This window comes from Patiria miniata, unplaced genomic scaffold (assembly GCF_015706575.1).
Source record: "Patiria miniata isolate m_02_andy unplaced genomic scaffold, ASM1570657v1 HiC_scaffold_9, whole genome shotgun sequence".
Taxonomy (NCBI): Eukaryota; Metazoa; Echinodermata; class Asteroidea; order Valvatida; family Asterinidae; genus Patiria; species Patiria miniata.
Window position 1 is genome coordinate 6,571,625 of NW_024037076.1, and position 17,847 is coordinate 6,589,471.

The 17,847-nt window shown below is 40.1% G+C and overlaps 1 protein-coding gene across 1 annotated transcript; it reads right to left on the reverse strand.

Annotated features, from left to right (window-relative positions):
* Positions 1–2,919: 2,919 nt before the first annotated feature.
* LOC119719989 (proline-rich receptor-like protein kinase PERK8) lies at positions 2,920–16,728 on the reverse strand. Its single transcript, XM_038189479.1, has 2 exons — positions 16,503–16,728; positions 2,920–3,807 (listed from the first exon to the last, which is right to left on the reverse strand). The coding sequence occupies exon 2, from the start codon at positions 3,785–3,787 to the stop codon at positions 3,137–3,139; it is 651 nt and encodes a 216-aa protein (XP_038045407.1). The 5' UTR covers positions 3,788–3,807; positions 16,503–16,728; the 3' UTR covers positions 2,920–3,136.
* Between the last annotated feature and the right edge of the window lie 1,119 nt (positions 16,729–17,847).

Here is a 17,847-nt window from a genome sequence, read left to right on the forward strand (position 1 = left end):
TCCACTGTTTGACCAAGTCTGTTGACAATATTTGCGAATTGTCACCACTATCAATGATTCATAGAGCCACTTCTATGGTGCTATTGAGCCCCTCTGTCCAAACATACCGATTTGGGCTCTAAAAGGTGTTTCCTCCCCCAAAAAACGAAAATAGTTGGGATGCTTAGGAAATGTAAATAACGCACACATCTTTACCTTGAAAATTATTGTTTTCATGTAACTATCACGCGGAGGAACTTATCGCAATACATGTACACAACTACACAATTATTTCGTTCGTAAAAGTAGTCGTTGACAGTTGGAAGTACAGTGAATGTAGGACATTGTGATCTTTGGTGTTCTATAGTCTTGATTCCAGTCATACATTTCTTTTCGAAACCGTTGCTTCAAAAACGTGCTCTTATCATGTCGTAGGACCTGATTTTCCACCATTAACTGTCACTCAGTTTGATGCATTATATCCGGCGCCAGTCTGGTGTAGACGGTTTGAGCTCGTAAATCGATGCATGGCATCATCATAAATACCGATAGGCACAAAGTGGTTAATTCAACGGGATTTTCAACGTTTCCTCCGCAAACATGAGCAACTATTATGTGATTATGATCCAGACATTAGGGTAACTAAACAATATAATAAACAATATTTTGGCAATCTCTGGACGAAAGTACATCTTTCAAACGGTTGTATCTTTAATAGACATCACTAGCATTGTGTCCAGTAGTTGTACTCCATTTGACATCGTAAGCTCCATATTAATTTAAAGAAAGAAAACGAATGAGGATTCGTTATTGTCTGTTTTATTTTACGTATGACAGTTTGTTTGCCAATAAGAACTGTAGATAAAGACAAATTAAAATCCGAAGAATACGTCTACATGTACAACGAGTACAGACCGCATATTTCTGGACGGTTGAAATGAAACTGACATTGTGGCTCAGTGTAACTCAGTCAGTGCGTCGTGGACGTGCTTAGTTGTTTTTACGAGATGCGCATACTACAACCATAACGAAACGGTTGTGAAATAAATCTAGTTCAATGCGCCACACATTCTGAACTCAATAAAGAGGTACCGTACAGTTCTGGACAGTTCTTGAACTGTGTTTTACAGTTCTTTAACGTTCTTTCATTGATAATCAATATAAACGAGTCAATGAGAGTATCAGATTTGTGTGGTTTCCAGTGTTCATGAGCGCTCAAAACGTGGGCCAAATTGTACGAACAGACGATATCGTGTGAATTCAAAGTCAATCTATGCAGTCAGGGCTCCTTTTATCTTCATTGCGTCAGTTATATAAAGTGCACTAGGTGCCATACGTACATTGGTTGACCTTCCGGCTGCTTGTTGAAACGTGGTAAAGCTGTTGTACAAATTTGTGATGTATAAGTCGTATTAATCAGCATTATTTAAACGTTTTGTTGAATCCAGAAGTGGTGAATATCTTTCGAACGTTAACTCTTAACAGACGACTAGAAACGACGAGTGCAGAATAGTCAACTAAATTTCAAATCGGTTGGTTGCAAAACTGAGCTGAAGTGTTTTGAAAGCAATTTTGCATGCTGAATCGTCAAACTGATCACGTTAGTATTTCTGCAGCTAAAAAAGCGGGACAAGCCCGATGAAGTAATTTAATGTAATGTTATGGGGGAGATTTGTCCGGAAACGAGACGTTAGGTAGAATCCGAAGGCCGTCCCATACTTTGTTTTTATATAAACCTTTGCTGTAAGGGCGAAAGTAAGAAAATATTGCTTATACTCTTAGTAGTGGACTGGCCAAAGAGAAATACTACACTTTGGATGGCATTTTTGGATAATAGCTGGCATCCATGCTAGATCAATTCTTTGAACCATAACAAACAAGATGTGGGTGGATGTCATCGTTAATTTTGACCCTAAATATGCCTAATTTGCATAAATTGTTAATCCCTGCCGCGTAATATATTTATTCCCATATTTTGGTATATTCTTTATTTTTAATTTTTTGAAAGGTTTATTTTAGTGATTATACTAACACATCCTTACTTAAATAACATTTTCTTAAGCATATAGGCCTAAGTGACTGAATAATTATGAGGACATAGCAACGATCCAAAATTGCTACTATTATACCCCAAAAATAGCGCGCATTTACCTTGTCTCTATATCATCAAGTAGTCTTGCCAAACCTCAGTATTGATGAGCATCAAATTCATCAGGTTGCTTATTTGCACAGTTGCCCTATTAACATTTTATATGGAAAAATCATGGGAACAATGATACCATTATGATATTTAGCTCAGCAAACAAAACCGGGAAAACGAGCTGGCTGTCCGTAAACTGGGCTTAAATTAGGCGAAGGGTCGCCTAACGTGGGAGACTTGAATAAGTTCAAGGAAATCCCCCCCCCCCAAAAAAAAAATGCTGCCAATAATTATGTCAATGTCAGTTTGTTTTCTTTCCATTAATTTTCTTCCAATAATTTTGGGAATTTCCTTAAACTTTTTCAAGTCTCCCACGTTAGGCAACCCTTCATTAATTATCAATTAACATACACCTCGTTTTCCCCCTTTCTGTTTGGTGGGCTAAATATCACAACAATATCGTTGTTCGCATGCTTTTTCATAACGTTTTAATATAGGGTAACTGTGCCAGTAAGCAACTTGGTGAATTTGAAGCTCATATACTGATGTTTGGCAAGACTACTTGGAGATATCTGGAGACGAGGTAAATGCGCGAAACTTTGGGGTGTAAGAGTATTCGTTACTATGTCCTCATAATAATATTCAGTCACTTATATGCTTTAGAAAATGCCATTGAAGTAAGGATGTGTAAGTAGAATCACCAAAATAAAATTTAAAAAAAAAATATACATATATCTCCAATATGGGGAACAAAATATATTACACGGCAGGGATTCATGATTTATGCAAATTAGGTATATTTAGGGTCAAAGTTAACGAGGGCACCCACCCATATCTTGTTTGTAATGGTTCAAAGAATTGATCTAGCATGGATGACAGCTATTACCCAGAAATGCCATAAAATTATTATTTAGAGAACTTTTCCACATTGGCTGGCCTACTATAGTCTTCTTGATCAAACGTTTAGACTTTTGTCTTTCTCAAACAACAATATACTGTTGAATCGGAGATAATTGTTCAATTCAACATCGGCCTGTGTAATGCACTTCTTTTGATTCCGGATTTCAAAAAAGGCCTGCCGGTCAGTTTGGCGTTGCAGCCGCATATGCCTTGCTTACGGGCCATGACGTCACCGCACTTCAAGTCGCACACGTAATTCGTTGACGCTGTAGTTGAGCTTACTGATTGCAAGTCCGTTCCCCTCAACCCAGGAGAGCCAGAGCTGCCATAATAAACAAGGGCTCCCTCGGCCCCGCTACTCGTAGTGCTACGGTCCAGCACCGCGTCTCCCTCGCTTGTGAAAACACTCGGCGGTCCAGGCGGCGTTGTTATTGCTGTCCTCTGCAGCGGGTTTTGCGACGGCGGTGATTTCGCGTTGTCGCTCTCCGTATGCCCACTCGTGTCACGGTGAGAACTCGCAGTGTCTGAAGATTGCATGGATTTAGAAAATAGTGAGGAAGAAGATAACGTGTAGTGTTGCGTTGGCTTTGCAGGTGGGCTAGATAAAGATGATGACGATGATGATGTTGTTCGTGTTGGTGGTGGCGGCGAGGATGAAATGTCTAAATCTGTAGCCGGGACACGTGCAGGCACTTGAGGAAGCCACACAAGGCTAAGTAGAACCATCTTGAAGGCGATGGCGTAACTAGCACCAGACGCACACCGCATTGCTTCCCGGCTCCTGGTGTCTACGTCAAGAGACAAATAGAAAGGGGAAACATTAACACTTTCCACTTCACATAAAGCATTTATGTGGTCAGGGAGCACAAATGACATTTACAATTCCCTTTCTCGTAAGCAAAATTGTTCACATTTGCATATGAGGAATCATTTTCAAAGAGTTTTGTTGCTGTGGGGCTCTTGGATAGGATATCCTATATCAGCTACATTTACCGGTTATATGAACTAATATAGGATGTTAGAACTACAAATTATTTACAAAGATCCAACCACTCAACTGTGAATTTAAGTCAAGATAACAATACGTATTTTTCTATTCAAGACTTGAACATGAAACATAATTAAAATGTCTAGATGCTTCTCCGCTGTGGCCTGAGGATTTATCCCCAGGCGATTGGGACTGGCAGCTGCCATTTTGGCACATACTCCAAAAAGTGCTTAAATTATAAACACGCACGACGGCCACATGGCGCCTAGGCGGCCTTGTCACCTGACAAAACATTTCCGACACAGGCGAAGGGGGTAGGCGGTATGCGGGAATCCAACACGCTAATTTGCGTCGCGACTAAATGGATGGCCTTTCCAACAGAAAAAAAAACCTGAAAAGTGAACGTCACGCGCGCAACGCGGCATAACGGGGAAATCCAACCGACTTTATTGACGTTATAATGTCATGGATAAAAAAGGAATACAGTGACGGAAATTTCGCTTGTAATTCCCTGATTATATGACGTTATGGGATATTATACAAATATTGAATGCTTCGAGTGGTGTAGTAAAACTAGGCTCCCGAGGTGATCCATGGACATTCTATTTTCCCGAGGCGAAGCCGAGGGAAAATAGAATGGTCCATGGATCACCGAGGGAGGCTAGTTTTACTTCACCACGAGATAAAGCATTCAATATTTGTTTTATAACACTTCACCCACAGATTCTGCTTGATTTTAATATTTTACATGATTTAAATCTGAACACAGTTGAAATAAACTTCAATTTCAATACAAAATTGGTGGAAACTGTATTTCTCTCTTAAAAACTAACCCTTCACGAAATGTTTGAACCCAAGTCTGCGGCGCGCTCTCTTTGGAATAATACGCGCTACGCACAACGCGCAACGCGCACACCAGCATGCATTTGCACACAAATACCGCGCCGTGGAAATAGTACTTTGGTTGCTAATGGTATAGTACTTTGGTTGCTATGCGCATAGTACTTTTGGCCGTGCACAGAAAGATAGCAAAATTAGAAAGTAACATGTGACTCGCTCTCGGCCAATCAAGACACAGAATCTGTGGGTGAGGTGTTATAATATTTCCCATTCCCCATGGGCGGATAGTACTTTTTGAGCCGCGGCATGAATGGGAGCAATAACGAATGCCACGTGGTGTGAGTTCCACCAATCAAATGACAAGGATCTGTATGTCGGTTATATAAAGCACATTCGTCATCGCCTCTCGATTCATAACCACACGTGGTTCGCAAGGAACAATAATAGGGACCATTATGGACCATTACAATGGTACGCATATATACGTGATACGGATATGTGGCTCGGAGAAAGGTGCTTGTCCGTAAATCACCATTTGTGTGGTTATTTCATCTGTTACACTGTGGCACTGTACATATCACTTCCAAATAAGATGTATATCATGTGGGTTTGATATTTATAACCACACAAAACGGTGATATTATACAAATAACGAATGTTTGTGAGTGCGATGGTAAGAATAATTTCATGAGGTGACAGATTGAATGTTCTATTCCACGAGGCGAAGCCGAGTGGAATAGAACATTCAATCTGTCACCGAATGAAATTATTCTTTCCATCGCACGAACGTAAAACATTCGTTATTTGTTTTATACAACACCTGAATAAATTCTCGTCATTTGATTGGTAAATTATAAACTACAATTTATTTTGATTTTAAAGATGTTGAACTACCCCTTCACGAAAATGTTTGAACCCAACGCTGTAGCGCTGGCTCTTTGGAACAATACGCACTACGCTGAACGCGCACACCAGCATGCATTTTGCACGCAAATACCGCGTCATGGAACAAGCGCAAAGTGAAACGGTATAACGCATGGGTATAACGCATGGTCGCACCGTGCATTATACCGAATAATAATATGTCACGTGATCTACAATTCACCAATCAGATGACGGGGATTTATTCAGGTGTTGTATAAAACCAGCTAGTTCTTGTCCGAGCGGCATCCGTGGCCGTACCCACATCATTGCTCATCATGTCCTTTTTTATATTCACTCTTTTACGGGATACCTCTTTGTCACTGACTAAACCTTACAAAGACATAGTCAGGTGTCTTATCATTTGAGCTTGAAATTAAAACTTCACACTTGCAGGGCATAATTAAGAGCTTCTTCGGGATGTGTTTTTTTTCGCCACGTCACCTGCTCTTCCAATTGTAGCTGGCTTGGAGTGTGAATGCTTGCCCTTTATTTGGCATTTAACGCCAATCCCATCCCATGAAATGGTTACAACACTGGTGTGTTCTGTTCTTGTCACCGAAACACCTGCTCTCGACGTGGTTCGTAATACAAGGAATATTCAAGGCAAGGAGGTCGCAAAAAAGTAACTGGTCAGCACCATTTCCATTACCAAAAATATTTGTATTTAAAATATGCAAAGGTGTAATCAAACAACAATGAGTCTATCAAGCCTGGTAATAATTATGATACCCTCAATACACTGTAACATTCATAGTTATAATGATTGAACTGATAGAATATTTGGTAAAATTGAATTCGGCCAAAAGACTGATTCGAAACAGAGAGGTGTTGCTAAAAATACATTTGCTCGAAGCCTGTGTGCTTTTGTTCAAAAGAGATATGTGCATGAGTAGACCTATTGTGAACTCTTTGTTAATAAATTAACATAATAAAACACACTTCAAAGATCGCCAGTGATTGCAATCAATCTATAGATTCCGAGTTATCAGCGGTATTCACCATGTACAGCGCACAGGCCTTACGAGGAACAAAATGAATGCAAACGTAGGGTAGCCGAAACCTCAGCACGATCTTGGATTTCCATTGAAATTGAAATCAAACTTTCAAATAAGGTACTCAAGTTGCAGAGTGTCCTTGAATTTGACGGCCGAAATTTAACATTCACATGAATATGGAGACAAACATCTCTCTGCAAACCCTCCGGGCTGTGAAATATGCGTAAAACCTATAGTAGTCGGCGACTGCAAACTACTGACCAGGCCAAGAGCAACTAGAAGATGTCATAGGGGAATTAACAGGGTGAGGGGTGTGCTATTTCAGGAAATAATCGACCGTGTATGCCAAAATGCCAAATCGCCAAATCGTTTTGCCGCCAAACCGAACGCTGACCGTAAAAGTGCAGTCGGTGTGTCCAGAGGCGTTATTGAGAGGAGCAAGCCGTGAACCTCGTGTTTGAGCCTGTAGGGAATTGATGCCGTTCTTTCTTGAAATGCTTAGAGCAGATTAGAATGGAAATGTTTGTAGAAGGGGGAGTTAATTCCTCATAACCCTCATTCAGATCTAATAAGCCATTTGGCCATTGGTGTACGTGTGGCGCGGTGCTTTACTCCGCCGTAAATTCACACAAAAAAGCACGCACGTCCAGCCACATTATAATGGGCGAATAATCGCCTAGTGATTGTCTGACTGTAGCAATAATGTAATTGTTCAGAGCCTCGATTAGGCCAATGAACGATGGATATGGTCTGGTGGTAATGACACTTTGATCATTATCGTAGTTTTCAGCAGATTATGAGCAGTCATTAGTTTTGTGTGAGTGATGAAATAGACGCGACGTATTCACAATGAGGACTATATTTTTGCATTGACGATGTAATGAATGTTTGTGAGTGAAATGTTAACAATATTTTCAGGTGATAGATGGAATGGAACATTTTGCTACAATATTTTCAGGTGATAGATGGAATGGAACATTTTGCTTTTATTTTGTATTCCGCGATTATTTTTTCGTACGCTTTGAGTTAAATTTGCATTCCCAGAATTGAAGTTTGTCATTATCATCATAATCGAGGGAAAACGTAAGAAAAAAGAAGAAAGTATACGAAAACATATGAATGAGCTGTTAAGGGAGTAGTCGCCAGTTATCCATTATAAAATCTGCCAGAAGTCTCGCTGGCACGCGAATTGTTTTTTCTTAAACGAGATCAGACAATATCAAAGGAGGGTGCTCTCTCTCAGTATATTCACGATGTCCAGGGCTTTAATAACAAAGAATAATGGTGTTAATCACCGACGATTGGCAGCTGATTCGTGGACTGGTTGGAAGTAGTCCTGGCTTCTAATCAGGTGATCCGAGTTCGAATCTTAGTAAGCGTTATTCACTTCTTCGCATTTTGCCTTTTTAATAACCAAAGTGAGGCAGGAACATTTCTCACAAGACGTAAAGCCCATCTTGGGTTTGTGTTGTGGAGAAAAAGGCATCAGACATGCATTTAATTGACCAATCCGAAGATAGGAAACTGATGTCGTTTGGAGAAAAAATATTCGCGGCGGCACAGCTCACGCGACGATCTCTGAAATCCCCGACAGAGAGGAAGATCTTAGCTCTCTGACAAAGAGCTGACAGGTATCGTTTCACAACTTGTGACCGATAATTTGATTGAAATCCTCGCACGCTTGCGTCCCCAGTGGGCTCTGTGCCGTGTGTCTTGTTGGCCCCTTTCAAAAAAAAACTCCACCGCACTACACCGTTTCTGTTCGCTCCCTCATACTGATCAGGTTGTCGCGCCGGCAAATATTGTCTTGTTTCGTCCGCTGAACAAACGCTATATAATTTAGGGGCGATGACAATCTTATGATTGAAAGATGGTAGAACTGAATAGTTTAAAGAGCGAGGCTATGTTAAAAATGATGAACAGTTGTATGATAAAATGGTCTAAACGACACAACAAAAACAGACTTACAAAAAGAAAAACCGATAACCGTATTGGTAGTTAAAAAACAAAAGATCGTATTATTTCGTTAATTATTGCATATACTGACGTGACTGGAAGGTTGGAACCCATTCTCCGCATCAAAAATCCCAAGTCAATTCCAAATACGTACTCCCACATTGTAGGAAAGGCTCCAGTCTATGATACATATGGATATGTATTGATACAGTAATTGACATCCAACCCATTCTGATATAGGCATATTACGTAACATGCATAAAGCGTGCATCCACGTTGACTGTGTCACCCGACGTAGCAACTTCGTTTGTAAAGCGGTGGCACTCAACACATTTTCAGAATGTAATTGCATTGTCGTATAATGCAATTATACAAGCGCAGTGCATTTGGCAATAATTGATGCATGCTCTTTCTTTTTCTGTGATCGGAATGTCTGTACGTGTATTCGCTGTACAGTGGCCAACATTTCAAAGTCCATTTTCTTTCTGAATGCATTGCATGATTTTTATTATTTCGAAAATAAATGAAAGTAAGGGCCGGTAAAGATAACAAAATCAACTTTAGTTAGGATACATACATTCCGTATTCAAAACGCAATAAAACTAAATCGGTGTACGTTTGATTCCCAACACTTTGTGTGTAATGCCTGGTCGGTCGGTCAAGAACTATGACCTATCTTGCAAAACATGTTTACAAATAGAACGAAAACAGAAACGAAAATATGCATGGAACAATTCAGCATCGACGTACTGAAAGCTGACAAAAGAATGTAGTTAAATTAAAGGTATGTAAGTAAAATAAAAGCGTTGTTAAGTTTAACGCACGAAACGCGATTGTACGATTCAAGTTCACGTGAATTCTTTCTACTTAAAGTCCCAATTAATAAGACGTTGGTGATGACGTCATTAAAGTACAGTAGGTCCCTGTTTACCGAACAAACGTCATGCGCTAAATAAGGCACGGGTATAGGATGACCGTGACCAGACCATAATGACGTACTTCTCCTTATATTGTCATGATGAGTTGGTCATTGGTTTATGCCGCTCTCCGGAAGTGTCCATAGATTGCTGCCAGGCCCAAATGAACAAACGGAAATCATCGTCCATGCGCCAATGACAAGTGAATTTATGCAATGCATGCCATTTTCGTTCCAATACTCTAGACACCACTTGTATTGTAATTTGCCCTAAAAAAAACGAAAACGAAAAAGACATAAAAACAAAGAACACAATCATTTTCCCGTGTTTCCTCAGATGTGTCTTTTTATATGATATAACTTCTACAACAAATGCTAATTTCCTTTTGCGGAAATGAATATGCAGAATCCCTGTTTTCTATACCACTAGTCTTATCGTCGCTTGGTTGGTTTATCCTTCAACTGCCTGAGGGCGGAAATGATGTGCTTCAGACCTGACCTTCTTTTTTATTCCATTTTTTTTTCGGTAGATCTGTCTGGTGAAATAATACGAACACATTCAGGAGCAATATAGGGAAAGAAAAAGATGGCTCACGATATCAACTCAGCCTCCCGGGAAAATTCGATCGGTGCACGTTACTGTCGGTGCGTCTTTCACACCTTGTTTTGTGGGTACGGGGTACACGTTGAATGCAGTGTCGGCAGGACACGGTTTAGCCCGGGCTATCGAACGGCCAGGCCGGCGAGGTAAGATCGCCACTGATCCGCAATGGTCTCGGGCAGGTGGGCTTTGTGCCGAGCTGAAAGCTGCGATTTTTTTTTAATATTCCAAGGGTATCATCCCCAGTGGCTTTTTAATGACTGGCTGTAGTATTAAAAAGGAATCCAGATTTTGATTACCGTGCTCAGTGCTGAATATGTTTATGCAGGTGACTTTCAATGCGTTTACGGGTGGTTTAACGTTTGGTCAATAATTATGCCAGCTGCACGGACAGGACTTGGATCTTGCCGGAGATTTTACATACTATCAGCTTAAACTGCAAATACGTAGATTCAGTGGGATTGAAACACAAGAACGTATAAAGAGGCGACTTGCGTGCATATCTCTTGGCCTTGCGGCTACAATAGGCCAAATTCAACTTTATCCAAATCATCTGAGCTTTGTAAGCATCTCACAAAAACAGTTGAATGGAAGTGCATGTCAAAGCACACAATATTATGAGGAGATGTAAACTTACTATAGTCTGACCACAACAGATGATCGAAGTAAAAAAAAAAATCGAATCTTGGTATAGCATTCCAAGGCAGTCGCGTTTGAAATATATTCTCTTGAAATATCATGTAAAATGTTAGTCGGACTAGCATAACTTGCCGCCAACGAAAGTGTCACGAGAGGTAATTTGGAATTTTTCGTTCCGGTGACATATATATATGAAAATCGGACTCCCACGAAAATCGGACTTCTTTACCCTATTATTAGTTAAACCTTCTCACGTGACCGGTCACTCTCCTTATTATCTTCACTTAGGCATGCGCAATACTACCAACGAGTCCGTATATAGAGAGTCATAAATTCACGCTACACCGGATAATCAATTACAATTAAAATGAGGTATTATATTACTAAATGTACTATTAGGGAGACACGTTATCGTATTTTCTTCAATAATAGGGAGACACCGGCTTTTAGGGAGACACACAACTGTCTCCCTAATGGCGCAGCCCCCCTTTAGAGGCAAAATTTTATTGTCGCAATTAGGTTATATTTGTTGCTCGTGGTCTAATTAGTAAAAAATACCGTAATTCGTGGAAAAAGGACAAGGGAATATTGGGTAAGGGCACATTTAAGTTGGAAAAATTGTGTGCACAAGTCTATGGGAAAGTCTCCCAAATGACCCATTCCCGGTAATTATTATTATTATTATTGTGATTATTATTCTGGTTTATTAAACATTGTGTTTGTAGCCACATGCTAAATTGTCACAATGCGTACACATTAAAAACACTTGAAAATCAGAAATACAAATTTACTAAAACATTTACCATCATACATACAAATATCAGAATACAGTACATGAAAAAAATGAGGTAAGACTTGCACATCGGAATATAAGAAAAGCGCACTCCTCTACCAGAATAGTACATGATAAAAAAATGGATTTTTGTTGTTGTAAGAATGCAGTACATGAATACATTTAGATTTTGTATTATTGTATTTTAATTTTTTCAATTTTTTGGATTATCAAATTCCAGTATGAATTGGAGTTAAGACTTGGAACTGTTGTTCAAAAAAAGAGGTCAACAAAATATGGGATGGGGCTATTCTGGTAACGTTTAGTCTTGCACATCATTTTGGATAAGTTGTCACTGTTTCTAAGCTGATATTGCACATGACTACTTCTTGGCTGAGGTAACCAGTCCTGAAATAAGTTAGAGTTTTTCAGTTTGTTAGCAAAGTCAAGACAGAGATCCATTCTACGGTTTTGAAGAGAAACTAAATTGCATTTCATTAGGGCATGCTCATAAACAACATAATCAAATCCCAGTATAATTTTGAGGGCACGTTTTTGATTAGTGTGTCCTTAACGGCTGATGTGAAAACTAATATATGTCTTACTTTTCGTGGTAAGAATATTTGCAGCTTATGGTGGAGTGCTGTGGTACCATAGGCTCGAATGGACAGATGTCTCTTGGTGTTAAGAAAATCGCCACTCCGGGGACTCTGATGATTTACCCTAAAAGGGTATCCCCCCCCCCCCCCCCCCCCCCCCCCCGCAAACCCTCCTGTGTTGAGCCATATCGTCATGCAGCCGGCATTTTGGTTATAATCATAAAGACATTTGTTCAGAATAATAAGTGAAAATCACAGCAGATGCCTACTTTCAGCATAAGAGCCCTCATGCGTGCATCGACATTCTTATATCAACCCTTTTTTCATTAATTTCATCACACAGCATGCGTTCCGTTGTTCAATCCGTGTACCCATCCTTGTCTCAGTCTATAATCGATAACATGCCGAAGTACGAACGCGTGAAACCTACAAATGGATTCTGGGTATACATGTACATACCCGCGTCATGGTAACTCGACGCCGCGCCCATTTCGTTTCTAGCTATACCAAGATTCAATTTTCTTCGATTGCGAGTCGGCTTTTTTAACCTCGCTCCGCTCTATAACAGCGGACTCAATAGACAACCACTGCTCCAGGCTCCGTGTGCATGTTGCTCGAGGAGGCTGATATGGTCGTTGCGATTTTTGGTGGGTATTTTAGGGGAGTTGTTTGGGGTTAGATTTAAACAGGCATCGGGAAGAGATAGCTAATATCGTTTAACGTATAAAAGCATACCATGTTAGCTCTATTCAAACACAGGAAATTAATGGTGATAGTTTACCCTTCCCTCAACACCCAGATGGGTATAAAAGGCCGATCGATCAGGTATAGAGCCTGAAAGTTGACCCTTGTTGGCGCGCTTCCGGACCCCTCGAATAGGAAAATTGGCGTTAGAGTTTTTGTAATTAGTTTTGGCAACAATGATTTCTTAAGGAAATTACCCTCGGAAAAGGCCTTTGTAATGTTGTTATTAACATCTCGATTTATGGAAACTAAAAAATCGCATGACGTGAAAGAGAAATATCGTGCCACAAATTGACTCTCACTTCCGAAAATCTAAATACATGTAGAGTGGAACTTGGAGCACTCGTACACTGAAATGAAATGTTATGAAATAATTTTGTGGCGGTCATAAGGTAAAAAGTGAAACTTAAATAGGAGTTTAAAATGTATTTTGGGACACACAACTTTGTTTAAATTAACTTGAAGGACTCATTCTCATTTACAAACAAATCTAAAATGACCGTTGATAAGAACTGTATTCAAGCAAGCCCGACTAAATCTAGAGTCCATCGGATGTAGGTAGGTAAATCTTCGCGTCGTTATCACTTTCGTTCTCACGAATATAACTTCGAACAAGGAGACCTAGGTACGAACATCCGGATGTAAAGGCGTAACTAAAAGTAGTGTTTTTTTTCTTGTGGAATGCCAATGATAAAATTCCAGCATGAATGTTTCTTGGGATGATTTCTCTCTAAATCCCAAGGAGTGAAATTAGGGACTAGTCGTTTTAGAGTGAAAATCACTCTCATTTTTGATTGAAATAGTCTGAAAAAAAGAACCATTTCAGTCGAAGCTTGAGTGAAAACTCGATCTTTACGATTAAAGGAATTTCACTCTTAAACGAAACGTCTAGTCCCTAGTTTCCGACTGTGGGAGTGAATCTTCACTCGAATGGAGTGAATTTACACTCTTCGGAATTTAGAGAGTACAGTTAGAAATTATTCTGTCCAAATATATAGTTCTATTCCTTTCCTGTTTGGTAAAAGTGCTTTTTTTTAACTGAACATCTCGATCTGAAATTATCCTCTCCAAAATGTACATTCCTTTGCCAAACAATCATGTGAGGCTTTAACCCTAAACACCCCCAACTCCATCAAAATCCGTCCCCCCATTTTGGTGGATTTGGGAGACTTGGTCCAGTAGGCCTGGTGTGACTAAATATTGATGGAGTATGATGGACTTGGGCCTGAAGGCCTGAATGGCTTATGATTTGACAATCTTACACGATCGAACACTGTATTGTGTGCAATATTAAGGAAGGACAACACAGGGAATAGTAAACATCCGCTCGATCCCCGCACGAACAAGTGAAAAGACTTGTTCATTTACTTAATTACGCCATTCAAGTTTGTTTTAATTTTGTTCCTCAATCACCGGACGAGAATATTTGATGTCCACGCTTCCTGTTTGATCACGGGAGACACTATTAGCATAACGCCAAAATCTTTTAAAATATCGATTGTTGCTCATTAATAATGAAGACGCGCTCTAGAGAAAAGCGAACACATTATGTAAATCTTTTTACTTATAGGGCTACACTAGCATAACCTTTTTTCAACATACTTTTGGATTTGTCTCCTTGTGTTTTTGATTACCGATGCCTACTACTTTATTAAGTTTTTCGGATAATTCATCTAATTTTCTGGTAAAATTTAAAGCACAATTACAGAACGTTATTTAATTTTCATTTGTGGCCAGATCCTGCGAAATGATCGTTAAGGGCTTTGTTCACACTAAGGTTTTCATCATAAGTAGGACGGACGTTTTGGCTATGTACTTAAATATACCACTCAGTCTGAAATATTGTCAGCAGAATGTTCTATGGGTGGAATTGTCACTGTTTCTATTGTGCAATAGTTGGGGTAAACAGTCAGAGGATGGAATGGGTCTGCGAATTATTAAGCCCTCCGTTACGGCCGATATTACGACTATAGGCGTAATAAATTGTCTCCGCTGGAATCTGAAATCAGCCCCCTTGGGCAATTTATCTCCTTCCCCGGGATGCGAGTCAGCGAGCTGGATCGGGTAGCCGTTCGTCTGAGATAGAACATACACGCACACGACTATTGATAAATCTTAAAACATATATTGCCTGAACTTTGATCATTCTGGTTTGTGTGTGTGTCTCTTGCAGCATGAAGACGGCTGCAAGTGAAATCGTTGACTGTAATTTTAACCAGACCAAATCATTCTAATAACTTTCAAAAATCTGCAAAGGGGCCACTTTTAATGAAGGATTCGTTGCTGTTATTTGTTAATCCGTTGACGCGAGTATCGAGTTCAGACACGCTTAGGATGAATGTCTCATCTGTTTTATAGTTCAAAATTTATTGGAAGTTCATAACAGTCAAATCACACTTTCATGTAAATGTCGGTTTAGGCATATCGCCCTATAGCGGTATTCCTGTAATTCCAGTTTGTAGCAGTAGCTGAAGTGAGAGGTTTACATCTTCGCTCGTCCATCTAATTGCACTGGTTACCTCTCGTGATTTTATTTGAGCTCACACTGGATACATTTTGCATGGCCAGTGACCTTAGGTCAGTACTTCCGTGTGTTTATTGCATGCGCACAAAATTGACAAGTGAGCTATCCACAATCCTCGACGACGCCTGCGTAGTTCCTTCACAATGTTTTTTTTTGTGAAGGAAATATTTCGGTCACCGCAGCAGCACAATTGGGTATGGGCGGCGCAAAACAAACGAAGACCCACAGCCTCCCCCCCCCCCGTATTTATTAAGACCTTTCAATGAAATGTCCTTGAACTACTATACTACACGGCGATAGGATTTTTAACAAGAGTTTATGATGAAAACTCGTGATAGGAAACGTGCATGTCTTGGGTTATATTATGAATACTTCTTATTTTACCTGTACATATAGTACGGACGTGCAATAGTTTAATCTTTGATGATGCCAACATTTCCCAATTTTCGTGGATCCCTAGTAGGCCTACATGGTTTGTTGCGTATATAGTTGCATGTAAACATCTTGCACTGCTAAAAAATAGTAATCACACTACAGATGACCCCGACACGTTGATTAAATCAACGTTCAGGGTAATCTATAGCGTCATAACTATTTGTTTATGTTCATATATCGATTTGAATTTAGTCATAGAGCAAGGATGCTCTATGGTCATGTATCACTTTCTTTTGTTTTTAAAGATGTAGGTCTAGTAAAAGGTTTCTGCCGCAAGTGTTGTCTATAGTTTGCAGCATTGCTAACTTTAGTAGCAATGTCATTGCAGTGTGACCCAGCAACATTACAGAACATATAGGTTAAATGCTTGATAATAGGCCTAAAGCATATACGAACACATGAACAAAGACAGTTTGGCCTCGTAGAGCGCTGGTATGCCGGGCATTGCGTTTACGCTAGTGCGCTCTGTTTCAAATCCCGCTCCAAACCATTTCTTTGCTTGCAATGATTATTGTCATGTTCTTTAGAGCTATAAAAACATTACAATTACCTATGGTCTCGTAGCTGATGCGAACACAGTGCTGCACAGGACGGCGACATATGGACTGGTACTCCTGCAGGCAAAATATAAATCCTCGGTAAGTTCTGGAGAGATCTCGGATGAATAGCCTACAATAATTGCCTTGTACTTCTCCTATACGGCGACCCAAGATAATGGCATCTCCTACAGTCCAGGAAGAAGGAACAAGCACTTCCACACGATTATAGCATAAAATGATCCTTTAATATCCGTATAATATTTTCACTGGCTCCGGGGCTCTACTGCTTCTCACGACTCGGGAGACCTTAAGGACTATTCCCTTCGTCTTGTTTTCATTTCTCGGTCCAATTTAGTCGGAGGTTCACGGTGCGGGTGGTACCATAAGCAGCGTCATTATAGGACGACCACTTCAAGTGGTCACTGCCTCGAGGTCCGTAAACATAGATGCTGAAACTTGTCATCAGAGTGACCTGTAGAGGAGTTATCCTGATCTATGAAATTGGTCCAATACAAAAAATCGTCACGGGGTTGTAACTTAATTAGCAGAGCTTGTAGGAATGATGATCTCTTTAGCAATTCTGGGGGTCAGTCGCTTCGAATGGTAACTGTCACGCAGTTCTCTGAATCATGGCAATGCTATGCATTGCTGAGTGCAGCTGACGATGCTGAGATTATTTTCACCCTCTCCGTAGAAGCTACAAATCCTTGGCCAGGCGTGTTTGAGGGACGCAACACGGCCTCCGCAATGTCTTGCTCTGGTTGCTGGACGAGATACCGTCAAGCTCTGATCGTGACTAGACTCGCAACTGGCTCCGTACGCGAGTGGAACGAACTAGTCGTATAATGCAGGTTGCCTCAGGGTGGCCGAAGCGCGCGCATTATAAGCTAGAAAGCGCACTCGTCGAAATAATGATGCTCACGCAGTGTGTCGGCCTAACAGTCGCTATTTGGCAGGTTGTGTGCAGTGTACACTTCGCCATAGTTGCAGCTGATGCAGCATTGATGCGAAAGATATGAATAATTATTTCACAGTGAACGTTTGTGTTTTTAATGCATCATTATCGCTAGTGGCATCTTCCGTTTGTTAGCAGCATCGTGTGCACGAAAAGATTACGCCGATAAAATACCCCGTAATGAAAGGGTAAGATCATTAATTCAAAATTTAAATTGAATAATAAAGTAGCTAATGAACACTTTTCCTGTATCAGAGCATGATCAATAATGATATCTATAGAGTTTGTTTTATAAATATATATCCACGTTGAAAATTGAAATGATGAAATAAAAACCATATCTTTACATCAGTATAATCTTGACCGGCGCGCGAAACTACAAATCCTATATCTGCGCAATT